Below are 25,060 nucleotides of genomic sequence, written 5' to 3' on the forward strand. Positions count from 1 at the left end.
GTTTGTTAATCGATGGATTGATGAATTGAGCCATTCCAATTGATCTTTACTTGAATTTATATACACGTATCCTCCATGGCCGTACTCCGTACTCCTACGGATCTTCCATGTCGTGGACCCTCCGACTTGGAGGATCTGACATGGACGGCGTAATTTTCGCAATGGCTGAGTAATTATCGCTCTCTCACCACATTGCGGCGAAGGATTACTCTGCCAAGACGGAGCAATAAGACGATCAATCTGACAAATTGACCAGATCGAAGGATTCCATAGCACGACATGGGGAGGGTTTCGTACCATGAATCTGCGGCAAAGCCTCCGATGGAAGCATCCGAAGCGTAATTCACTCTTGGTGGAGCGGTGATAGTCCCTCGTGAGTGGCCCATTTGCGATTAAAGGTTCCGATTAAAGATTGAGTTATCGCGGCCTGGATCTTGGAGTCGGGAGAGATCTGAGGCGTTACGCGACATCCACCATAAAGCATCCGAAATGATTCCAACAATCCTTCTCTTCTTCATTAATTACGTACCATTCAATGCCCACAAGAATCCTCTACTGATTCTTCTTCTTGGCCGCCTCCACGTACGCGTTCACCTTCTCAATCTCGGCTCTCGCGCCATTCCACTTCTTGCGCTTCCCATCAAACACGCGCCACAGGAACGGAGTGTAGATGCCGTCCATCAGCATTTTATAAAACGCCCGGTCTTGGAACCAAAACTTCCATCCTGTCAATCCCCATCCGAGGTGCTCGTTGACTTGCGTGCCCGCCGCCTTGTTGGCCCACGCGATCCATTCGTGCTGGCGCACCCATCCGGGGACTGCGCTTCCGTCTTTCGCGATGCTGCAGATGAAGTCGTGCTGAACATCGACGGCTCGGTTCATCTCCTTGATGGATGGGAGGGGGAATTGCCCTTCCAGACCTGCGCGACGGCCATGGAGCAGAGGTCGTACAGCGGGAATGCGCCCGTCGCGAAAGCTACGGTACCCATGAAGGCGAGCGACTGAGGATAGTCGAGTGAGAAGACGTTCTGGTAGAGACGAGCCAGAGGCTTCCCACGCGATCCGATGCTTGCCGCCCACTTGGGCGTGGTGTTGCGTGTTGGATCAACACTGGGGTCGAGTAGATTGAACTCGGTCTTGTATCCGGTGCACCAAATGATGGTATCAGCATCAAGACGCGTGCCATCATCAAGCTCGACCTCCTTTGGCCCCACGACGCGCTTCAGACCGCTGACAGAGATGATGTCTCCAGACTCGAGCAGATCCACTAGATTGTCAGAGATGATGGGCACGGCGTGCTTGATCGGCGGCGCGGGGTTAAGCTTCCACTCTGGACGGATCTTGAAGGCCTTGTCCTGCATCTTCTTGCACATGGTGTTGAACATCCATTCAAAGAAGCGCGGAAAGTTGAGCTCGAGGAAGCCGGCAAATGCAGCCTTGCGAGCCGTTAGGGTGTGGTCGAAAGGGGCGCCATTTACCACGCGTGGCATCTGCGAGTTTGGTCAATACTGTCACCATGGATGGGAGAGATTGGGATACGCACCACCAAGGCTCCATGGTTGTGAGACACCCAGACCTTGTCGGCGTGGCCACAGAGAGCTGCTGCGGTATCGGCGCCCGTGTTGCCCATGCCGACGACAATCACCTTTTTGCCCTTGAAGAGCTCAGGCCTGAGTTTAAGTTAGGGAGTGAAGCTCATGGTGTTTCAACAGGTAAAAACGTACCTTTTAAATGCACGCGAGTGCAGGACCTCACCCTCAAATTGCTCCAGACCCTCAAGCTTGGGAACATGAGGACGAGAGTTGATCCCCGAAGCGATGATGACTTTGTTAAAGTACTCTGGGCCCGATCCTTCTACGTTGACTATCCAGCGATCGTGCTCATCGTCGCGATGCACGCCGGTGACTATTGTGCTCAGGCGCAGTCTGGAAGTCAGGTTGAAGTGCTCTACATAGTCTTCGAGGTACTTTTGCACATGGCCGGCTGTGCAATGACTGGGTGTATCGTCGGGGAAAGGAAAGTCTGTGAAGCAGCCCTGTTTACAGTGAGTATGCCAACTTACGACGGGCTGGAGTCAGGCGGGTTACCCTTTCTTTGGAGATGTTGATGATGGTCGCTGCTGAGTGTTAGATCTGTATGCTGTGAAGGGCATTTCTCTTACTCGGGAGAACAGAAGTCTTGTCCTCCTCTGTGTAATGCCACAGCCCTCCGACATAGCTGTTGCGGTCAAAGCCCGTCACATCGAAGCCCTCTTCAGTCAAGTTTTTGACGGCCACGAGGCCAAGAACGCCTACCCATCGTCAGTACAGCTCCGTATGGCTTCAACTAGCGCGGGAGGCACTCACCAAGGCCGATAACGGCTACACGAGGTGATTGTTCTGCCATCTCTATAAGTCTCTTGCTTTCCGCCTTTGTAACTACCAAGTGGCTTCAAGCAGAGACACTTCGCGTGATGTTTTATGTCTCCCACCGACAAAACGCCCAGCTGAAAGCCTGAGACCCCATCAAGGTCCTGCAGGGCGGAATTCCCGCGGGTCCGCCCACGACGCATCACAGCGTTTGTGCCCAGAGCGCGGAAATGCGTCCCGCGCGTTTAGACGAGCCGACCTATGAGAACCGGCGGCCCTCAAATTTGATGAGATGGATTAGATAAAACGCGGCAATCTCAGTGGAGAGATGTGCCGAGCTGAGAATCCATCAGGCCACGCTGCCCCACGGGCGCTGTGAGGAGTTTGCCCGACTCCGGGGGTATTTCTGGTCTGCGTGTCCGATTCTGGGGAATTTCGGTCGGTGGTGACATGTTTCGCCGATTGTGAGAAGATGTACGCGATTCAGGAATGTGAATGCTGTGATTTGGACATACAGAGGAGAGTCGGTGTTGCTGCTTACTTGTTCCCCATATCAGCATAAGCGCCGTGTCTTCAATTCGGGTCATCCCTTACGCATCTCGGCACCGCTTTTCCTCGTTGAGCCGTGTCAATCAATCTCGAGGTTTGACCGGCCCCGGGCTGTCGGACGGATCAAGGCGACGAGCCGGACCTCCGATCCCCCTCACTTGACTCTCGGATGGAGGCTTGCCCATCCTTCGCTTGTGCTGATCTAGAAATATTCCAGAAGTTTTCCACCCAGCCTTTAAGGATGGCATCTTCATCTTCGGATATGCGCTGCTGCTTTGGTTGTGACATCCGCCAAAGCACCTGCTCTCGGAGATCGGAGTAAGATCAAGAGTCATCTTTATTTACCCTCTGATACTGATACCGATGTGATGAATTAATCGGTCCGTCGGGTCATCATCATCCGTCCAGGGCACGCAGGTCACTTCATTTGACAACAGAATTGAGGCCATGCGAAAAAAAAAACACTGGAAATATTGAGCAGAGAGAAGCATCCTGACACCGCAGAATGAAGTAGTGGACTTGGATTGTGTCTGCATTCTCCCGAGCCGTTTCCCCTATGCACTCATATTCCGACTTTTCTCGTGTCAATGCAAACCCCGATTCTTTTTCCGCTTATAATTAAGACATTATCTCCTTCTCACATCCAATTCCAATATTTTTTTGTATGCCGCCTTTTAACCCAATGCTTTTTGCTCCACATGATGCTCAATCGTCAACAGGGCTCAACCCAAAGCAACCAACGCCGTACTGAATGCAATCTACATCTTCGTTTTGAAGGTAGTAAAGTTTCCAATCAACAAACCCCGTGCCACGGTAAAAGAGACGCCTGCGACAAAGACAATGGCAAGATAGAAGCATGCCAATGGCTGAGCGCCCAGCTTCTCCAGCATGATGCCACTGAGAGGGTTGGCCAGCAGCAGCGCGATGCCAACCGAAAAGTTGGTAGATCCTGATTACTTATTAGCATTGGAGGGAAGGATGGAACGGCTCTACTATGTACCGTAGTATCTCGCGTAGTCCTTGGGCTCGCATGTTTTACCCGTGCAGACTGATTCGTGTTAGCTGGCTTCGAGTAAGTGTTAGAGTAGACTTACCAGGTGAGAGTGCGTAAAACGACCCCGAGCAGTATCCCCAAAGTGCACTGAAGGTGTACAGCAGAGGAGCTGATGTGGTACTGAAGGGAATGAAGACCGTGGCCATGAGGACAATGGTGAGGATCATGACAGCGATCATCGAGTTGAGAGCTCCTAACCTGTCACCGATAAAGCCCATGCTGAAACGGCCAACACAAGAGCAAGCACCTAGGATGGAAAGAAGAGTATATCCATCCTCAGCTGTGAAGCCGGCGCCGGTCGAGATGGTTGGTAAAAGCCCACCAATGCCGAAAACAACAAACTCGATCAAGAACACGCCGCATGATACAAAAACAAACGTCGGGTTCTTCCATGCTGATAGGTCAAGAGAGAAACCTTCAGACTTGGCCTTGGTGGAGGTTGAGTTGGCGGAAACGAGTCGGTCGAAGGGAAGGAAGCAGATGACTCCCAGCACCGATACGATGCCCACGACCAGGGCCACGATTCTCATCGACCACGCCCATCCGAGAGATTGGAACGTGGAGCGTAGGAGGAGGGGAAAGATGATGGAACCGAGGGAGGTTCCTAGAACCGCTGTACCGATGGCCAAGCCACGACGACGAACAAAGAGCTTCCCAACCACACCAATAGCCGTGGTGCAATCGATGCCTGTGCCGATGCTGCCAAAGACACCAAAACAAAGCATGAACTGCCAATAAGTCTTGCACTCGGCGAGGAGTAGGAACGTGGCCGTGGAAAAGACGCCTCCTACGGGGCTCAGAACTCGAGGTCCATATCGATCAAGGATAGACCCGATCTGGAAGTTGAAGATGAGGGAGAGGAAGAGGTACACTCCGCTGATCCAACCAACTTGGCTGACGGAATAGTTGCTCAGTTGGTTGAGGCTGAGGTAGGACTGAACTGTTCCGATGGAAGCCATGAAGCCTGTCACTGATTGTTAGCTGTAGAACAATGATAATAAATCTTGATGCACGTACCGAACGAAGGAATCAGGAACAGCAAGGATCCAAGCACGCATGCCCAGGCACCGAGGTCTCCCTCAATGTCTTTCCCCAAAGAGTCCAACGAATCGTCTGAGTCTTGGCCTGCATCAGGGATAGATGGAGGAGATGAGCTCGGCGCACTCTCCATGTCGACGGCTGGGCCCTTTTCAGGGAGTGTCGATTCGACAGAGGAAGCCACCTGCTGGTCCTTCATGGCGAGAGTTGCAGTCTCAAAGCTTGTCGTCTTTTCTGGTGATTCTTGCCCTGATACTCCAACACAAGAACCTCATCGTTGCCATATTTATACAACATCGGATCCGACATCGTCGACGCCCAGAATCCACACGTTTACGTCTTCAAAATCCCAATTCTGGGTCTCGACTAACTCATTCGGAAGCTGTTTTGAGAGCAGCAGTAAAAATTTAAGCTTACAAGGCCAAGACCTAGTCATCTATTTCTGGACCCATATGTCGCCATTGCCGCATCGGGAAGCTGTTCTGAGAGCCTGGAAAATTTGCCAGCGACGTGATCGGTCCGGAGAGCATAGTCCACTTTGGTGGGTCGGATCGGGAGACCTGCCGAGGGATCAAGCCATTGGGCGCTGGGAGATTCATCACGGGGGCGAGAGAAGGCGGTTTGAGTCGGTAATAGATGGGGCCAGTGGAAATAGTGTCAATATCAACGTGGTTGATGCCATGCATCCATGTTCATGTGAGGCTCAAGCTGCGAGTTGGGGTGGTGATGCGTGATGGGGTGGGGGTTACAGTCACGTGTGCTCGGTGCATAGACTCGGTCTGGTCAAGCTAATTGCGAGAATGATCCTTCCATCTTCTGAATAGCTTCATGTTGGGCCCTGGTGTTGGCATGCTTATCTGATGACGCTGATACCACGTGATAGGCAAGAAACCCAGTGGCAACAATGTTGGCTCTGGTTTTAAATGCCGAGTGCTTTTGGACAGCATCCCTGTATGCTGAGTGCCAGGTGGGTAATGGACCCCTGAGAAAGGCACACGATGCCACATCTCATGCTTTGCGGTCTGTTTGAAGGCATATCACTGGCCAATACAATTGTACGACGACAGAACAATTATCGACACAAGGCAGAATTTGAGAGGCGAAAAATGGTCAAGTTCCTATCATTAGCGCCAGCCATTCTTCATGAGGCGTCGAGCGGGGAAGGATTAGTCCGGTCTTACAGCCACCGTGACGTGTGGGCTTACGCTATTTCCTGAGGCCAAACATCACAATGTGATTGAGGATTTCAACCTCTCACTGAATAGTTACGCCAAGTAGCAACCATGGAACTCGCAAAGTTCAGTGTGCTGCCTCCATCGCCAGCAGAGTCATTGTCGGAGAACACTCTGGCAGCCAAGAATCCTCGGACTCGAACCCGAGGACGCGCCATACCCCGAAAAGGTCACACGAAATCGAGAAAGGGATGCCTCAACTGCAAGCGACGAAGAGTGAAATGCCCGGAGACGTTTCCAGAATGCGACAACTGCAAGCGACTGGGCATAACATGCGAATACTCGAGCATGATTCCCTCCAATGCTCTTCAGTCAACGCCGACTCAATTCAGCATGGAGGATCTGCGTTTCTTTCACCATTTTCTATCTCATGCTTATCCACCGTTACCAATCAAGGGAGATGATGTTTGGAAGCAGGTTGCTACTATTTCGCACAACGTCTGTTGAACTATTTGAACGAGAGGCCCGAGCTGACATTTCTTAGTTCGATTTCTTGATGCACGCACTGCTGGGATTGGCAGCCTCTCACTTGTCCCTATGCGATACTACAGAGTTCTCTTCCCAAGCGCTGACACATCGCGTTCACGCTATCAGGCTCTTCAACCAGCGGTTGAGCAAGCCCTGTGTTTCGAAAGCTGAAGCCGATGCCCGATACGCCACCATCATGGCTCTCACCTTTCAGTCCTCGTACATGCCTGAGGATATGCTCGAATTCATGATCATGCTCCGTGGCTGCACGGTGGTTTCTCATACTGTGATACCAGTATTGGAGGAGTCCCTCTTTTCTGGTTTCACCGCCGAGAGTCATACCGAGAGAGTCCTTTCCCTTCAACGACATGATCCTGTTGACGCACTACTTGGCGATGTTCTGGATGCCGCTCTCACATCAGTCAACAACCTAAGGCCAATATGCCACAGCGTATTGGAAGTTAGGTATCTGAGTGTGCTTGACAGGATCTTGAGGTTGTCAAAAACGTCACCTGTCGAAGGTATAGCTTGTCCAACCTCAACACCAGAATCATCTGCTAACATCGTGCGAATAGGGTTCACAGAAATTTGCTTGGCTTACACGCTTTTCGGCGAAACAAGCGAGGTCGAGTTTAACCACTTCACTGACCGATCGAACTATGCCGCCCAAATCATCATGGCTCACTTCTTTGTCATCGAGTACATCCTTGCCGCCATCGCACTGAAGCCGATAATCGATTCGTTTCCCTTTAGGAGGGTTATTATCGCGGCCTGGACAAAGGAGATTTCTAAAAAACTGCCGTCTGGCTACGAAGAGTATATTCGTTGGCCTCTAGAGTTTGCAGAGTTGTGTCACCGGAAAGATGGGCCCTGACTCGACGCTGTCAATAGAAACTGTTTAAATGTATACCTTGCGTGGTATTTTTTCGCGTGCTCTGATACCTATTAGCATTTGACTGCTGACATTGTTCGACATTCTGGTCAGGGCAAAAGTCCGGCTCGGTGCTGGTAGTCTTGGACCAGTCTGTGCACTGGCAAACTGACTGAACATCTCCCAACTTCTCCTCTGCTACGTCCGGGTAGAAATCGTTGTACGCGGCCATGTTCGAAAAGACGAATTATCTCCCCTTGTGATGTAAAAATCAGGTGGTTAATAATTCAGGAGGCTGGGGTCAGGGTCCTCATACATGTACGACCGGCCGTATGATATATCACGTGATCTTATTTGTACGGCCGGTCGTACATGTATGAGGATCCCTGGGGTCACAGTGGCTGATTCAGCGACGAATCACCTGACGAGCCGCGTTCCCCGGAACCAACGGAATTTTAGCTGCAGTTCGTCAGGCTCCTGCATCATGACATAATGTCAGCAACGACAACAACGACAATGAGGCTTTTCATGCCTTGAAGAGAGAGACGATTCTTGCAGACGATGGCTCCGTTCATCGACACTGTGAGGAATGCCCTCTTGGACTCGGCTGCCCGATCCCGTCTCTGGCTCGATACGCCTCAAGCTCGCGGAGTCTTTAAATGCACCATCGCCTATACCATCGCCAGTCTCGCGACTTTTGTTCCTTTCTTGTCGAATTTCCTAGGGAAGCCTGATGGAAAACATGTTGTGGCAACTATCACCGTCTATTTCCATCCCGCCCGGTCCGTGGGGTCCATGATTGAGGCTATTCTCATCGCCATCGTGGCCGTTGCTTACGGCGAGCTAATCTCGATCTTGTCTATGGTCACTTCGGTCTTTTTCGGCTCCACCATGCACCTAGTAACTGTTTCGCACATTCTAGTTGTTGTCATCTTTATTGGTGGCGGGTTTGGGTTCATGGGCTGGGTCAAACAGAGGATGCAAAACCCTCTTGTCAACGTGGGCAGCACTCTTGCTTCGCTTGCCATCATCGGTGTCGTTACTCGGGAGAACCATGTCATGTCCAATGTCTTTTCAAATGAAAAGATCTTTCAGGTCTTCAAGATGCTAGTCATGGGGATCACCACTACGGCTGCGGTGAACCTGTTACTGTGGCGAAGTTCTGCTCGGCAGTCGCTTCGTCAGACTATGAACCGAGTTTCGGTTCCTCTCGGGGACATGCTATACATGATCACCGGAAGTTTCTTGAGTGGCTCTGAGGCTGGGCTTGTGTCTGATGGCTTCGCAGCAGCTACCTCACACTATTCCAAGTCATACGCTCAGATGATGAAGGATATGAGAGAAGCCAAGTTTGAGCATTACTTTCTTGGTCATGAAGAGATTTATGACCATGAAAAATCTGTTGCAAGGTCAATGGAGAACTTGGCACAATCCCTTGGTGGACTGAGGAACGCTACCAATACTCAGCTTGAGCAGTTGAAGCATCCAAAGCCAGCAAGCCCGGGTGAGACGGGGCAGTCACCTGTGAACCATGCTCGCGACCTGTTTGAGCTATTCAATAGCTCAATGAGCATGTCTATGACTTCGTTACGACAGAACCTCTGCAGGATCCTGCATGAGCCGCAATTTGGTACACCACCAAGCTATGAGATCAACATTGACGAAGATCTACGACGGAATCTGATGGACTCGCTTGACACTTTCAACACGACTCGAGCGGACGCGTTGCAAGGACTCTATGACCGCATCGAACAGATGGCTTCATCCCCAACAACGACCAGAGCAAACCTGGAAGAAGTCGCGGCAGCGTGCGGGCACTTCACTTTCAGTTTACAGTCATTTGGAGAAGAAGTTCTCCAGTACCTAGACGTCTTGGATGACTTGGAGTATGTCATACTGCACAAGAGTCGAAGCTGGCGATGGCTTCTTTTCTGGCAAGACCGGAATGCAGCAGACCACAATAATGCTATCAGAATGTTCGACTCGGCAGAGGCGGATACTTTGATACGGACGAGATCGAGATCTCTCAGCTCCCCGGAGGAATCCAGAGCGCTCCCCACGAGAGTTGATGTTGCAACTTGGTACAATGCGCCTGATGTGAACAAGGTGCTGGCTTGGTTTTGGCGGAATCTCTCGGCCTTATTTAAGAAGATGGCACGAGACGAGAGTAAGTGAGAAAATTGGCATGTACGAAACTTGACTAACATTAGTAGTTCAATTTGGACTCAAAGTCGGCATCGGCGCTGCTATGTGGGCTATGCTCGCTTTCCTCCCGCAGACTCGAGAGGTATATAACCAATGGCGCGGCGAATGGGGCTTGCTGTCATTCATGATTGTCTGTTCCATGACGGTTGGCGCCTCCAACACCGTAGGCTGGGCACGTTTCATAGGCACTCTCTTTGGCGCCCTCGCATCTGTCATCAATTGGAAAGTTAGCCATGGCTATGCGTTTGCCTTGATCTTTCTTGGCTGGCTTGCCAGTTTTATCAACTTTTACATCATCATCCAGCACGGAAAGGCTGCCTTGGGGCGAATCAGCTTGCTCGCGTACAACGTGTCGACACTGTATGCGTATAGCATGCAGAGAAAGGCAAATGGCAAAGACAGTACAACCGACGAAGAAGTTGAACAGCCAGATATTGTCGACATTGCACAACATCGAGCCATCGCCGTTACAGCCGGTATCATCTGGGGTCTTGTTGTCTGCCGACTCATCTGGCCTATTTCAGCTCGTCAAAAGTTCAAAGAAAGCCTCTCGGTGCTGCATCTCCAGATGGGTCTGATCTGGAAGCGTGGGCCTCTTGCTGTCTTGTACCGCAGTGAAGGATCTCAGAGCTATCTCAAGTCTGGCGAACAGGCCGCTCTTCAGAGATATGCCGCTGAACTGGAGAATCTGAGACAGGCTGCAGCATCTGAGTTTGAGCTGCGGGGGCCCTTCCCGGTGGATGTTTACGGACGTGTTCTGCGAGGTACAGATCGCATTCTTGATGGTTTCTACGGCATGAGTCTTGTGGCGTGTCGTAAGGGACACATCACAGAAGGAGAGCGAGCACTGTTGCAGTATACCGCTCGGGAGCGTGCGATCCTATGCGACCATATTTGCCAAGCTTTCCAAGTCGTGGCCAGCTCAACAATGCTGGAATACCCCTTTGCCGATGCAACTCCCAGCATCGTCTCAGCACGCGAGAATCTTCTCAGCAAGATCTTTCAGTTCCGAAAGGAGCATTCGTCAAGGCCACCAAGCCATGACAGCGAGGATAGCGATGATCCGGCTGAAGTCTTGGTTGAGGAGAGGGATTATGCTCTGCTATATGCATATGCTCTTGTCACGGGCCAGGTGGCGGATGAGTTGAGGATGGTGGGTAAGGAGATTGGAAGTGTTTTTGGCGTGTTGGACGAGGATACGCGTCTTTTGCAGTAGCGATAGAGATTTCCTTTCACAGGATTGGTATGATAGACATGCAGCCAGGTGGGACGATAGGTGTGTGTTTTGTATATAATAATTCACCTCTGCTGCTGTTTCTCACGAGATCCGTTGGCTATGACTGTTTATAACATGAATCATGAACGTCACGGGCTGCAAGACGCCGACCCAAAGCTCATAGACGAATGTCTTCATTCTAGGATTGTCTATGAAGAGTAAGGCCCTTGTATCTAAAAAAGCTCCAGAATAAAGTAATATCTCTCAAGATAGCTTTAAGTCATCTAGCATGGACCAAAGATCTTCGATCATCTCATCCCTGGCCGTCTGACGACGCTCCCTGAGGAACCGGGTCCGCCCACTTGTACCAACCCAGTCAAAAGGCTGATGGTATGCTGGCCGTATCATTGGTAGCCGAGCCCTGATCTCCACCATGCGATTCTTCTCGAGGTTGCATCGTTTGGGGTCTTTTTTATTCCCCAAGAGCCTCACCCTGGTCTTTGACAACATGGCGGCCCAGATGAGACACTCCGTGTTGCCATGCTCCAACAAGTCGATGGCTTCATCCAGCAGCTCGAGACTGAAGAGTGGATTCGCTCTCTGGTAGAGCCTCTTGGCAAGCAGTTCAGTTGAAAAAATGTAGGCTTCGACCGCCACCAAGTCGTAATCGAGACCACTAGAGGCTTCTAAGCTTGACTTCGCCCTCTGCCTGACCTCCACAGCAAAGTCTTCCAGACGAGTGGGATTTGAGGTCCTCGGCAACACAGGATGATAACTGTTGAGGTTTCCGGCATCGATGGTTGTTTTGGTGAGTATCATCTCCGTATAGCCGTGCAAGATGGAGATTGCCTCCGGGCTGCAAGGCCCATACGACTGATCAGCATGCAAGCTGATGTGCCGAAACATCTTGCTTAGCTTGTCTCCTTGGCCGCCTTCGATGAACATGTCCTCTTCACCCGAAGACTTGATGTAGTGCGACCACATTCTCAGGACGATGCCATTGTTGCTTCCCACGATTCTTTCTAACCCCTTGATAGTCATGCAATATCCACGTTCTAAGCCCATTTTGAGCCTTTCTGGTGAACGCCTGAAAATAGTGAGCAGGGCAGCCATGATCTCGCATGTAGGATCCCGTGAGCCAAGAATTTCAGCCAGATGCTTCTCCCATTGGCCCAAAAAGGTTGGAACAAGGGGGTTGAGTGACAGGTTGGACTGACCATCGGCTGTTCGTATCCGAGGCAGATGTAGGCGTGCCTTGAGAAGTTCCAAACACATCCTCCACATGTAGATAAGTTGAAATAAGAAGGTATTTGGCTTAAGCGACATATTCAGCCCCTTGACGTCTTGTTTCAGCTGTTCAAGGGCCGCTCTCAGCTGAGCATAAAGACCGACCCCTGAAAGGGCAACAAAGGCAGTGCACTGGGAGTTAAGGTGTTGCCACCTCCGCGAATGGTTCAACTCAGTAGATGGTACAGTGAGCGTGATCTTGTCTGATGTCCATTTCTCATCCTCATTCGCTGATCCAAATGAACCCTTGATGATGGTGTCAATGGCGATTTGCATTTTCCATAGCTGCTGCTCCAGGTTGTCGGACCAGCGGAATTCGGGTGAAGGTTGATGCCGATAGGGTTGTAAGTCGAGGATTAGGCGTTGTCCGTTAGATGGAAGGGCTTGAGCTGCTCTCCTTCGAGCGTGGTCAGAATCTCGATCGGTAGTTGAGCTTGAGCTTCCCTGAGTATTGTTCTTTCTAAACCCCCATTTTTCAAGCCTGATTCGATACTCTTTTTCTCTGTGGCATATTAGCTACACACTGAAACCAGCATGGAATGGTGGCGTCCAATCCGAGGTCAAACGTACGTTGCGATGAAGCCATGTGTGTTGGCCATCCCTTGAATGAGAAGCTTGAGAGTCTGCTGTTCTACCATGTAGATCCGCTCGATGGTTTCCTTCCACTTCTCCCACTCCTCTTCTGGAATTCTAGGGCGTCTTCCCATTGCGCTGCGTGTGGACTTGGGTACTGGTTAGCTTCGCTGTGACCGATGTTTTGAGCAAGAGGGGGTGAGGACGAAGATGGGAGCGCGAGTCTTGCCAGGGCTTTCAAGAACCTCAGGCTCAAAAGATGGCAGCCCGAAAGCAAATGGCTGCTGCTTAGAAACATGGCCAATAGAGCCTGCACGACATGAAGACAAGACTCCACCTTCTTGCAGGACTCTGACTGTGTTACGATGATTGGGCCGATGCTAAATGCCCTTTTCCATTTTAACGAATCAGCATCGTTCAGAGTGGCCAGGTCCAGAAGGTGTTTGATATCTCAAGCAGTTACGGAGGTACGGGAACTGACGTTGGCTTGGTGGTGGCTCAGGCATAAAAGGCAAGTAGACAATCACTAGAGGAACTGTGAATTCATGAACTCTTTCCAACATTTTAGAACACTACGATTCATCTTCTAAAGGAAAGTTTCCAGGTAGCCATCCTGGTCTGACAACTGCTCTCTCTACGCGCTATCCGTTATCCAAACATGCCTGCCAGTCCACAAGGTCGTGCCACTGTACGTCCATAACAATGCAATCTTGACGCTTGTCACTAACAGAAGAAATTAGATGATGGTTCACTTGGTTCTCAGGTCCATCATATTTCTGTTCGCCATCTTTGTTTTCTTGGCAGTTGATGTCTATCACCGTACTCGTCGTGTTTGGCGATCCGCACGTTACGAAAATCGATTCCCAAACTTCATTTACTACCTTCTTCCTCAGACTCAGCCGTACCAACAGCTATCTACTCGAGATGAGATCAGTCGCGGTTACTACTATCAGTGGCGTGTTGGAACGATGCTTCGTGTTTATATGGAGGATGTAGTGACAGTCGGTCTGTACATTTTTGTCTTTCTTGCTGTCTGCGTGTCCTTGGGCTTTTGGGTCATCCAATACTGGCTGGCTAAATGGCTCTTTGGATGAGATACTGGATAAGCTAGGGATGTACTTAACCCTGTCACGTGGAAACTCTTTTGTCGATTCGCGCATGTTGGGTTTATGACAGGTAAAGTATGCCATGGCTCTTTACCAGAATGATTCTCCTACATCAATGTAGAGTACCTTGGCTTTGGAAGGTAAAATGAGGTTGTACGATGGGGCATGTCTGCTGGGACGATTTGACATGCTACTCTGCCTCTCACATAGTCATCGAGGATCAAAATACAATCATGAGACGGTAACTCAGTCGCTGCATGGTTATGAGGAGACGAACGCACTTTCATAGTGCTTGGAATAACCCCTCTTGGTCTAGAACATTCACCCCACTGAGCATGGCCTGGCGGCGTGGTTGACGCGTGGTGTTTTTAGTGCGACTTCGGCTTTGAAATCGGCAATAAGAACCGTCTCGCCACTTCGGATAAAACTAACTCAAGTCCTCCGATACTCCAACCTTAACCTTGAGCCGCCCAATATTTCATTATAATTATCTGCCACGGGGTTACCACCCAGGAGATTCCGTACTGACTTCGCCTCATCAGACCACAGGCCTGAGTCATCCCATTCTTCATGTTTGCCAACTTTGAACTCTATTCAGGGGGTTGGGTGGGCGCCGAGCAGAAAAGAAAGCGCCGACGGTCTCGAAAAGGATGCATACCATGTAAGGCCCAGTTCTTCCATCACGAAAGGCAAATCCATCTCATATGTTCTTAGGTCGTGAAAGACGCAAGAAATGTGACGAGTCCCGCCCCATGTGCGGCCAATGCTCTACGCGTCGCGTCACTTGCCGTTGGCGCAAAGCCCCCTCAGACGAGGGACTCGATTCCTCCGCCGAGAATAGCCAAGAGTCGCGTTCACCAAGCCCAGCAATTTATAGATCTCCACTCTCCGGAGTCACTGAATCGATTTCGTCAGCAAGTGATTCCGGAAGGCTCAATGACTTAGACAGTCTAGAGATGGTCGTTTCCCTTCCACTCCACAGCCTCAACCCCTCCAACGTGTTTTCCGAATGCGCCAGAAGCCTACCATCGTGCTCCATGGTAGACTTGCTACAAGTGTTTGACCGAGCGACATCAGGCCACGATTTTGGTGGGGAATATTCTCTCCTGACCCAGGGATTTACTTGGCTGTCGAGATCTCCAGGCATGCTCCATGCTTGGTTATCATGCTCCGCAATGCTCATCTCACAGTTCCAAACAAGTTGGCGAGCACATGCGCTTAGGCAGTATACACAGGCCATAAGGGAGTTAAGGAGAAGTATCGAACATGGTGTTAGTGTTGCAGACGAGTCGACATTTGCGACTATACTCATACTGCACGTCTTTGGCGTAAGTTTTCCTACCCTATCAATGCACACACTGCATCTTGAGCAAAAGCTGAGAGTTGAATTGTCAGAGATTCGGCGATGTTAACAGTGACTCGTCCATGGCACACCTATCCGCAGCAGCTAGGTTGCATGCGGCTATTAACCGACCTCCTTCAAATGCTCACCAAGCGTTGATTGTAGAGGCATTCATCTACCAGATTGCAAAAAACAGCACTTTTCGACCTAGTCCTCTGGAAAACTTCGAAGACCTCGCAAGAATAATACGGCTTTGGTCGGATTCTTCTGTGCTACAGCAGAGTGGCTCTAGCCCTCAACTCAAGAAAGCCGGGATATCGGCTTTCCTCCCTATCTGGGCCTTTGACATCATATTCAAGGCCTCCCATATACTGCATAATAGGCACAGCATCTCTTCAAATAAAATGGAGGAAAAGCTGAACGAACTGCATGCGCAACTCGACAACCTTCACCGAGGACTGTCGCCTCTCAACACCCCCCCTGGAGAGAAAGCTGGCAAACAGATGGTCCCAGAGACCCAAGAAGAGGCAGTAGTCCCGTTCGAGCTGGACACAACCTCTCCCTGTAACGACTACGCTAATGAGGGCTTCCACATGCGACAGCTCTACTTCTTGGCAACGAGCCTCCTCATCTTGAAGCTGGCGTGCCCAGCCACCACAGTCGACGATTCGAACGTTACGACAATCTTCAAATCCGCATTGTTTCATCTCCGCAACGTCCGGACCGATATGCCATGCCTGCTCTGGCCAATCACTGTACTTGGCATTGCCGCTTCGTCAAGCCAAGACAAGTCGGTGATTATTGCACACGTGGAGGCGATGCGTCACTTTGCAGGTGAACGGTCGGCAACGTCAGTTCTGAATTTTCTGGCGTCGGCATGGGGAACTCAGGATGCGCCATCTGCTGTTGAGTTGGAAGGCAAAAGTCAGGAAGGCTTGGGAAAGGAGAGAGCCGGGTCCCCAGATGGGTTTGGCTACAGCTCTGGAGGTTCGGACAGTGGTTTGGGGCTGAATGTTTTATTCAACGAGTCACTTATGAGGACAGTCATCGTGTAGAATAACAATTATCTACTAACGCTGTTTCTATAGGCTGCATGGGCATCTAAGATTTGCATGACTTTGATGTCCGCTGTTGAAAGTCCTTCCTAACCCGAGCAAAAAGGCTGTCGTCCACCAAGATAGACCACCCTGTCACAGCCATGGCCTTGGCAGCCTCAAGAATTCTCTCATGCGCCTCTACCGTGCCCGCAGCCTCTGCAAAAGATCGGTTATGCATGGACGTACCTGGAGGCGTAGGAATGCCAATTATCCCATGCAATCCAGGCACCGCTTGACTGACATTGCCCATATCAGTCGAGCCACCAATGATTTCACCCTCGCTAGGCATGGAGATGGGAACATCGAGAGTGTCCATCTGTTGCTTGAACAGAGAGCAGAGAGGCTGGTTGACCCAGAGATCCGCATACGCAAAGTTCTCCTTCACTGCAACCTCGCAGCCCGTCGCCGTTGCCCCGGCTTCGATGCAGCTTCGCACGCGGCTAGTCAACTGGCCAAGGGACTCCATACTGGCGCTACGGACTGTGTATTTGACCTGGGTGCAATCTGGTATAGCGTTGGTAAACCGAGGTGCCTCCATGATGCACCCGTGGATGCGCTCGTCGGGCTTTATCTGCTGTCGCAGCATCGAGACGTTGTTGTATGATGCCACAAGAGCGTCAAGAGCATTGATGCCATCCCATGGGTTTGCCGCAGCATGGGCGCTGGAACCTTTGTACTCGGCGACTAGGTCGGTGACGGCGATGGAAGAGGGCCCGGCTGAACCCAATGTGCCTTGGTGTTGATAGTCGGCTTCAATCATAGGGTGGCTGTTGTGAGGATGAGCATGGGCTGCGACAAGTTGATGCTATGGCGAGGACTTACATCATCAAGGAAACGTCGGCATCTTTGTATGCTCCTGCATCGAGGAGCAAGACCTTTCCTCCGCCGTCCTCTTCAGCAGGCGTACCCAGTAGCTGCGTCCTACCCTCAATGCCGTACCTATCCAGGACAAACGACAAGGCTAGATAGGCAGCGACGCCAGCTGTTGCGATCAAGTTGTGTCCGCAAGCGTGGCCGAGCCCTGGGAGTGCATCGTATTCAGCGTTGAAGTTGACGCATCTGCCGCCAGTTCCATGTGTCGACTCGAACGCGGTGGGAAGGTTGTATGCTCCTCGTTGCACTCCATGGCCTTGGGATTCGAGAAAGGCTGAGATGTGCTGTTGGGCTTTGAACTCTTCAAAGGCAATCTCGGGTTCATCGTGGATCTGATGCGAGCATCTTTATGTTAGTCTAGCTTGCTAGCTGCAAGGTCTCGCTCACCTGCTTGTTCAATGTCCACAGCTTGTCCGACAATTCTTGGATGTAATCCGCTATGACCTGGCGGATCTCATCGAGATCAGGGCTCGGGGTAATCTTGACAGTCATGATAAGATTTGAGACAGAGAGATAATAGGAAAGAGGGAGATAAAGGGGTTGGTACTGGGTGACTGATCTTAAGACAGGGGTCGATGAGGAGGAGTTTGATCTCTTATACGCCATGACTGTGTGGGTTCTCTCCATTTAATCAGCAACGTTGCCCTGGTCGATCGTAAGCGCATCGAATCCTAGCTTGAACCCCTGCTCGCCAATCTTTTTCGGACCCAACTTCGGAATCGGAACCCTGGAGTTTTACGTAAAAATGAGTTATCGACATGATGATATCGCGGGGTATGAAGCTATCCCCAGATTCCCGCCAAGTTCTTAGCGTGTCGGAAGGCCTATCTGGGTTTAGCTCCTTACCAGGGAGTTGGCGATGGTATCGCGAAGGCAAATTCTGACCCTTGGGGTCCACAGAGTTTGACTTTTAGCGTGTCGGAAGACTCTTTTGGGTTTAGTCTCTACGAGTGCGATATAGGAAACTCTCACCAGCTCGACTCATTCATTCATCATCCGGCAACTTCGCTCGGTAGGTTATTGATAAGAATCACTGCGCTATGGGAGCTCGCCTTGTCCTACGTCCAAGTCATTATAAGAGGGAGGAATCATCAGCTGGAGAAAGCTCTTCACATCGCCTCATCCATCATCTCTGAGTCTTCAAACCATTATCACTACCAAGTTACTCTATGGAGTCCACCACACGCGACCATACGTCTGATTATGACATTGCACCCGGAACGGTGTACATAGTTGAGCAGCCGTCCGCATTGTCCGCTGACTCGACCGCTGCTGTCATCTTGATACCCACTCCGGCCGATGACTTGACAGATCCCTTGCGCTGGTCTGTCTGGCGCAAGAGGTATCATCTGTTCCTCCTGATCGCCTACGGCACGCTCATGACTGCCCTGGGCAACTGGGAAGCCTCCATCTATGTTAATATCCAGGAGGCACTTGGCACGACCATTACTCTTCTCAATATTGGCATGGCTTTGACTCTGTTGATGCTTGGCGTTGGCAATGTCTTTTTCACTCCTCTCTCCCACAGTGAGTAGAGCACTGAATGCCTTGTTATTGACTCGACCACTGACAACAAGCAGAACTTGGCCGCAGATTCACCTACCTATCCAGCCTGATCATCGTCATCGCAAGCAAGATATGGCTCGCCAAAGCCAAGAACTCTGGCGATTTCATCGGCGCCCACGTCCTCTTCGGCCTGGGCCGCGCCCCCTACGAAGCTTTGATTCCGATTTCGATCGCAGATGTCCTCTTTACCCACGAGAGAGGTTTCGGACTCGGCATCTACTCATTCGGCTTGATGTTTGGATCCTCCGTCGGCCCGATCGCCTCCGGCTACATGGTCAAGACACTGCACTGGCGCTGGGTTTACTGGTGGGGAGCCATTCTCTGCGGCGTCGTCTGGGTTGTCATGTTCTTGACTCTGGAGGAAAGTCGCTTCATCAGAAAGCCGTCTCAAGTTGAGTCAACCACCTTTGATTCCAATGAACGAGGAATACCCACCCAGGGGTCCAGCTCAGAAGAGCACAAGACAGCCCAAGAAGAAGTCAAGGACGAAAAGAACGACCTGCAGCATCACGGCAGCAACACTTCTGTCCACAGGGTGGGCGAAGTCTTGGATGCAGACAACTTTAGGTTCCAGACCAGCCTGTGGAGAGTCTTTCCTGGTAGTCTTGGCGTCTTGGCCAAGCAATGTTATCAGCCACTGCAACTGGCTTGGTTCCCAGTCATCCTCTGGGTAAGTACGGCTTAAGGTGCTGACGCGGCAATACTGATGCTCAATAGTGTGGGATCATGTACGGCGCCTCTGTCTCGTGGATTAGTGTTCTGGGCACAACCACTGCCACCATGTTAGGCTCGGCACCTTACAATTTTGGCAACGATGCTCTTGGCCTTATTTGGCTCTCGCCACTTGTTGGCGCAATCTTTGGGTAAGTTTTGACGATAACCACATAACGAAAAAACGGCACTCTAACCATCGCGCGCCTTTAGTTCCTACTTTGCTGGTTCCTTCAACGACCAACTCACCATGTTTCTATCCCGTCGCAACCGCGGCTGGCGTGAGCCCGAGTTCCGTCTCTGGGCTTTCCTACCAACGGCCTTCATCATGCCTGGAGGTCTGATACTCTACGGCGTTGGTGCAGCTAAAGGTCTACCCTGGATTGCACCAATAATTGGCATGGGACTGGTAGGATTCGGCCTGTCAGTTGCTGCTGCACTCACGGTAGCCTATACTGTTGATTGCTACCAAGCCATTGACGGCGAGGCTGTGACCACGGTTATTCTGATCCGAAACATCATTGGCAGTGCCCTTACTTTTGGTATCCAGCCTTGGATCGACAGCATGGGGGTAACGGATACATTTATCACGGTCGGGTGCCTGTCTTTTGTTATTACCATGGCTGCTGGATTGTTGATTGTGTGGGGAAAGAAGATGCGTTTCCTGACCAAGGCGGCGTACATGAACTTTGCCTGCTTGTCGGGATAGTTTTTAGCTTCTGGTCTTAAAATATGGCATACTGGAGGAGCTGGATTCTGTTTTTATCTACAGATTTATACCTGAAACGCGCTGTGAAACTGTCTTCAGTTCGTAAAAAGTCCGTAGAGAACCACCAACCCATTCGGCCTCGATCCTCCCTTTTTCCCTGCTTGAGGCTAATCTCAGCTGATTTTTTGCCCTAGCAATTCACATGCTCTATTATTGGACCATTTAAATATTATGCCATGGCTTTATGTATCTTGGCGGGTTGGTCATGCGACCAAAAGGCATCATCCAAGCCCACCTGCTGAAAGCAGACTACGGTACCCCAGGTTAAACATTGGCATTCTTGGCTTCTTATTAAGGAGAATTACGGCGCTTTATCGATGGACTGTTGGCATGCTTGTACCTTCCGTTCCTGTCGCTTGGCGGTACAAATCACGAGATAGAGGATTGCATTGGCACTCGTCAGGATTGGAGAGGAGTATCTTGGCGTAAGAACCGAGTCGCCAAGCTCATGGATTATTGGTATGCTGTACTAGGGTATATCTTGGCAACGCGATTACCCTTGATTACCTTCCTTTCAGAATCCAATGATGGAACAATTGCCTATCAAACGGACTTCTCGGCAGTCTCTCCAAGATCTTGGCTGGTCTGGGGTTGCACGTCACTCTTCCAGCTCTGATCTGGGGTATATATGGAACGATCTGCTCCACCATCCTCCTCCCTTCGAAGAAAGTTCCATGGTTCATCCCCATCTTCCCTGACACCCACTTGTTTTGCATTATCCTGCATAAAGGGTCCTCCCTCTGTCGTTCTTCCCCCTTTATCCCTACCACTCAATATGGCGAAAGCCGAGGGTGGCCCCAAGCCGGGCCTGGCAAAGAGAATCTTCTTGATGCTTGCGCCAGACTCGGCAAAGGACGACGATGGTCGCGACAACTTTAACTCGCGATCGCAATTCGTGCTCTGCGCTATGGGCGGTGCTGTCGGTCTGGGTAACCTGCTTCGATTCCCGTCTGTCGTGTTCAACAACTACGGCCTGCAGTTCTTCATTCCATATGCCGTCGCCCTCTTCCTTATTGGAATTCCCATCCTCCTCCTCGAAATCACACTCGGACAGGCCTACCGTGGTGGCTGTGTCATTGCTTGGAACAACGTCAACCATCGAGCAAAGGGCATTGGCCTGTCCATGGTATTCAACGGTTTCAGTGTCGTGGGCTACTATGTCCCGATTCTAGCCTGGGCCATGACATATTTCCGGCTATCCTTCAAGAGTCCTCTGCCTTGGGCGGGTGGAGACACTATCGACTTTTTCTTGAACGATGTTGTTCGCAATATCGCTCCCACCGGAGGTGATGAAGATGGCGGTGGCCTCAAGTCTTATCCCGGCCGCGGCATCATTGGCGAGACCTTTGGCTGGTCTGTCATGATTTGGTTCGTCGTCTGGATGTGTACTTTCAAGGGTGTTGGTCTCACAGGGCGTGTCATTTACATCACCATGGCCCTGCCACTCATCATGATTGGAATTCTAGCCATCCGATCACTTTCGCTTCCCAATGCCTCTGATGGTTTTAAGCTGTATGTCGGCATGTGGCGAAGCGAGTCCCTCGAGGGTCCCCGAGTATGGCAGGATGCCTTTGGACAAATGTTCTTCTCGATTGGCGTTGGTTTTGGTTACTTCACGTCGTACGCCTCATACAACAACAAATTCGCCAACGCGGTTCAGGATGCTTTCATCATCGCACTGAGCAACTCAGCCATCGAAATCATCTCCGCATTGGCTGTCATGGGCGTTGTCGGATTTCTGGCCATCAACCCTGGCGAAGTAGATCCCTTGTCTACCTTCAGCTCCGGCTTCTTCTACTACCCAGAGGCTCTTGCGCAGATGCCTGGTTCCAACTTCTTCTCGGCATTATTCTTCATCACTTTGGTTCTTCTTGGACTCACATGCGTGTTTGCCTTGGCCGAGGTGCTAGTTACGCTCCTCTGTGACACTGACCTTGGTCAACGTGTGCCTCGCTGGGTTATCTCTACATCGGTCATTATTCTGGGTGTGTTGACTTCACTCATCTATTGCAGCGAGTTTGGCTTCAACACTCTCGATGCTGTTGATATGTTTGTCAACGACGTCGCTCTCTTCATCACCGTCTGGTCCGAGACCTACATGGCCTGTACGCTTTACCGCTGGAGAGACCCTGTTGATCAAATTGGCGCCATCAGCTATTTTGTCTACAATGGCGGTTACGTCGCCTCCATCGTCATTGGCCTCCTCCTCGGTCACCTTGTGAACCCCAGCGTTGGTGCTGGCGTTGGTTTTGGCCTTTTCATTGCCTGCGCTCTATTCTCTGCATTTGTCGGCAAGACTCCATCTGTCCCTGCTCCCAGATTCTGGGTGGCAACCCGATCCTCAGCCGGTTCTGGTATGCGGCTTTCTACTCGGTATGTATTCCTCCTTTTCCAGGATATCTCTATCATGTATCTGACAATTGTATCCAGGGCAACCAACTCCGCCGAGACCTGAACCGTGCCATCCTCGGCGGCTCCAAGAACTGGAAGATTCATTGGGTTTGGCCCATCTGCCTCAAGTACATCACCGGTCCTGCCGTGGCACTGGTGTTTTCTTTTGCCTACCCCAAATTCCTCAACGGCCACGCCGACGATCCACCATTCATCTACAGTTTTGTGCTTATGCACATGGTTGTCATTTTCATTGTTGGTGCATTCATCGCTCCTCGCTTTCTCAACATCCTCATCCCGGGGCACCGTGTCGAGCGCGGTGATGGCAAGTATGATGTGGCACCCCAGATCACTGTGGGCGAAACTCCCATTATCAACAATGGCGGCCTCGAAGGTGGCAATGTTCTCGAAGGTGACATTGCCGACCAGAACAGTGCTGATAGAAGCAGCGCAGACGCTGACAAGGCTGTTCGGAGGAATGATGTCGCCATGGCTGAGCCTGCGTCTGTGGAGTACAAGCAGTAATTACTTGCCCTCCGTACAGGAACGTTTTCACTTCATTACAAGGGTCACGAGGACAACTGGATAACTATGGAGTGTTGAAGTTGAGAAGGGCTCCATTGTCACATTCCCTGCAATTAGCCGGTGGATTGCAGATGGCTCTCAACTCATAGGTAGCAGCCATAGCAATAACCGACGTTTCTTATATTTTTGATCACCTCGTACATTTCAAATGCTCAATACTCGCCTGCCTCCAAGTTGAGGGACGCTGAGGTAATAAGGTGTTAGCTGAGGGAGATACAGACTTAATAAGTTCTTTTGGCTTGACCCTACTTTCTGATAACCACTTGTATTTGTGAAATGAGCATATCGCTAAATCCGCCTTTTCAACCGCGCATAGCCCCGTGGTGGGGCCACCCCGACTAATCACAAGCTGCTTTCATGCAACACTCGCGAACTGCGCCTCGTCTCAGGCCACACATCATGGCTGTAATTCCCCTCCATAAACAACCGAGCTCGCCATCCTCATACAGCACGGTTCCGAAAGAATACTGTTGAAATCCCCAATAACCTTGGCAACACATCCTCGTTGACACCATGGAAGCCGTTGGACTTGCACTAGGAGCTGTTTCCCTCGCCGGCTCCATCTCCGGCTCCTTCGTCTCAATTATTCAGTGCTTCGAGTACGTGCAGCTCGGGAGAAATTTCGGAAGAGACTTCAGCAGGTGTCAGACTCGGCTGGGTGCTCTCAAACTCCGCCTCACCAGGCTCGCCGTTGCGTTTGGGGTACTTCCTGACCCTCGAACTGGCCGGGTCTGCAAAGTTCTCATCACTCATGAAGAAGCCGCGCAAGCGAACCGACTCGTGGATTCAATACTGCAAGATATGCAAGAGATGGAGCAGAAATCAAAACGCTATGCTAATACCAGGCCACAACCGTCAGCGAACGAAACTCTTGATATCTGCGTCGCTGGCGAGTTGCATGGGTCTCAGCAAGCGTTGAACCAAAAGACCGACGACATTGTTTCAAGGAGATTGAAGGGAACATCGTGGACGAAATTGACGAAGTGGGCGCTCTATGAGAAAAGACATCTTGACATACTCTTGACCGACATTTCTGAGACACTTGGCCTGCTTGAAACGCTATTCCCAACCGTTATTGAAGCCCAGAAAGCCCTCTGTGCCATCGAGGTTAAAGAACTGCAAGGCAACTCCCAGGAAACACCGACACTAGAAATGCTTCGCAAGGCGAGCGAAGAGAATGCAGACACCCTTCTCACTAAAGCTATCCGGGACGCTATCGTTTCTAGAGGAAAGAGGCATCATTACGAGCGGACAGAGGTGGATGGAAACTCGTTTCTCAAGCAAGGCGATTACATAGCTCGGGACTTTAGTGGCTGGGCACCTGTTGGCAAACTTGGTCATGACTTCGGCACCACCATCATCAAGGGCCAGTCGAAGGCCAGGCAGGGGGATACGTATGGAGAAGGCGATGTCTTTTAAATCATCTTGTATCATCCGACTGGTTGTAATTGTGGTGATGCATGATGGTGTATGGCGGCAGTGGTCGGACTCGGTGGTGGTGCATTTAAAGGTACCCAGTGAGCCCCTTTAGCGTCGCAGCTCTCGGATAGCTAGGTACGTGGTAGTAGTTGAGGATGAATGTGATGGTCAACCAGACATCTTGACGGCTGAAATAACGTCTTGAAAGAGGATAGTATAAGTGTTTATATGCAAAAGCTAAAAGCTCCCCAAACCAAATTTGTTATTGGACTACCCAAGTGATTGGATCAGCAGGGATAAGCTCAAGCTGGCAACTTCCTCTCGATGAAACTCGCATACAATATCCTCAGGCCACTTGAT

General features: G+C 50.9%; 10 protein-coding genes across 10 annotated transcripts; 6 read left to right on the top strand and 4 right to left on the bottom strand.

Moving 5' to 3' along the window:
• Nucleotides 1-552: 552 nt before the first annotated feature.
• Nucleotides 553-2,385, bottom strand: MRS44_005334 (uncharacterized protein; the record flags this gene model as incomplete). The annotated part of the gene is made up of 7 exons (XM_065622558.1): nucleotides 553-1,001; nucleotides 1,058-1,490; nucleotides 1,544-1,670; nucleotides 1,725-2,035; nucleotides 2,088-2,116; nucleotides 2,162-2,290; nucleotides 2,346-2,385. The coding sequence occupies 7 exons, from the start codon at nucleotides 2,383-2,385 to the stop codon at nucleotides 553-555; spliced, it is 1,518 nt and encodes a 505-aa protein (XP_065478630.1).
• Nucleotides 2,386-3,602: 1,217 nt separating this feature from the next.
• Nucleotides 3,603-5,188, bottom strand: MRS44_005335 (uncharacterized protein; the record flags this gene model as incomplete). Its single annotated transcript, XM_065622559.1, has 5 exons — nucleotides 3,603-3,655; nucleotides 3,700-3,846; nucleotides 3,898-3,945; nucleotides 3,992-4,915; nucleotides 4,969-5,188. The coding sequence occupies 5 exons, from the start codon at nucleotides 5,186-5,188 to the stop codon at nucleotides 3,603-3,605; spliced, it is 1,392 nt and encodes a 463-aa protein (XP_065478631.1).
• A 1,084-nt stretch (nucleotides 5,189-6,272) lies between these two features.
• On the top strand, nucleotides 6,273-7,563 carry MRS44_005336 (uncharacterized protein; the record flags this gene model as incomplete). The annotated part of the gene is made up of 2 exons (XM_065622560.1): nucleotides 6,273-6,659; nucleotides 6,706-7,563. The coding sequence occupies 2 exons, from the start codon at nucleotides 6,273-6,275 to the stop codon at nucleotides 7,561-7,563; spliced, it is 1,245 nt and encodes a 414-aa protein (XP_065478632.1).
• Nucleotides 7,564-8,121: 558 nt separating this feature from the next.
• MRS44_005337 (uncharacterized protein) lies at nucleotides 8,122-10,981 on the top strand (the record flags this gene model as incomplete). Its single annotated transcript, XM_046268578.2, has 2 exons — nucleotides 8,122-9,727; nucleotides 9,774-10,981. 2 exons carry the CDS (start codon nucleotides 8,122-8,124, stop codon nucleotides 10,979-10,981), a joined length of 2,814 nt encoding a protein of 937 aa, XP_046123862.1.
• A 264-nt stretch (nucleotides 10,982-11,245) lies between these two features.
• Nucleotides 11,246-12,975, bottom strand: MRS44_005338 (uncharacterized protein; the record flags this gene model as incomplete). Its single annotated transcript, XM_046268579.2, has 2 exons — nucleotides 11,246-12,770; nucleotides 12,839-12,975. 2 exons carry the CDS (start codon nucleotides 12,973-12,975, stop codon nucleotides 11,246-11,248), a joined length of 1,662 nt encoding a protein of 553 aa, XP_046123861.2.
• Nucleotides 12,976-15,693: 2,718 nt separating this feature from the next.
• Nucleotides 15,694-16,344, top strand: MRS44_005339 (uncharacterized protein; the record flags this gene model as incomplete). Its single annotated transcript, XM_046283125.2, has 1 exon — nucleotides 15,694-16,344. One exon carries the CDS (start codon nucleotides 15,694-15,696, stop codon nucleotides 16,342-16,344), a length of 651 nt encoding a protein of 216 aa, XP_046123859.2.
• Nucleotides 16,345-16,390: 46 nt separating this feature from the next.
• Nucleotides 16,391-17,751, bottom strand: MRS44_005340 (uncharacterized protein; the record flags this gene model as incomplete). Its single annotated transcript, XM_065622561.1, has 3 exons — nucleotides 16,391-17,153; nucleotides 17,209-17,591; nucleotides 17,647-17,751. 3 exons carry the CDS (start codon nucleotides 17,749-17,751, stop codon nucleotides 16,391-16,393), a joined length of 1,251 nt encoding a protein of 416 aa, XP_065478633.1.
• A 677-nt stretch (nucleotides 17,752-18,428) lies between these two features.
• Nucleotides 18,429-20,245, top strand: MRS44_005341 (uncharacterized protein; the record flags this gene model as incomplete). The annotated part of the gene is made up of 4 exons (XM_046280432.2): nucleotides 18,429-18,786; nucleotides 18,840-19,495; nucleotides 19,543-19,688; nucleotides 19,750-20,245. 4 exons carry the CDS (start codon nucleotides 18,429-18,431, stop codon nucleotides 20,243-20,245), a joined length of 1,656 nt encoding a protein of 551 aa, XP_046123857.2.
• Nucleotides 20,246-21,080: 835 nt separating this feature from the next.
• MRS44_005342 (uncharacterized protein) lies at nucleotides 21,081-23,221 on the top strand (the record flags this gene model as incomplete). Its single annotated transcript, XM_065622562.1, has 2 exons — nucleotides 21,081-22,682; nucleotides 22,736-23,221. The coding sequence occupies 2 exons, from the start codon at nucleotides 21,081-21,083 to the stop codon at nucleotides 23,219-23,221; spliced, it is 2,088 nt and encodes a 695-aa protein (XP_065478634.1).
• A 573-nt stretch (nucleotides 23,222-23,794) lies between these two features.
• MRS44_005343 (uncharacterized protein) lies at nucleotides 23,795-24,700 on the top strand (the record flags this gene model as incomplete). Its single annotated transcript, XM_046268577.2, has 1 exon — nucleotides 23,795-24,700. The coding sequence occupies one exon, from the start codon at nucleotides 23,795-23,797 to the stop codon at nucleotides 24,698-24,700; it is 906 nt and encodes a 301-aa protein (XP_046123855.2).
• Between the last annotated feature and the right edge of the window lie 360 nt (nucleotides 24,701-25,060).

This window comes from Fusarium solani, assembly GCF_023522795.1.
Source record: "Fusarium solani strain SB1 chromosome Unknown bctg00000002, whole genome shotgun sequence".
NCBI classification, from domain to species: Eukaryota; Fungi; Ascomycota; class Sordariomycetes; order Hypocreales; family Nectriaceae; genus Fusarium; species Fusarium solani.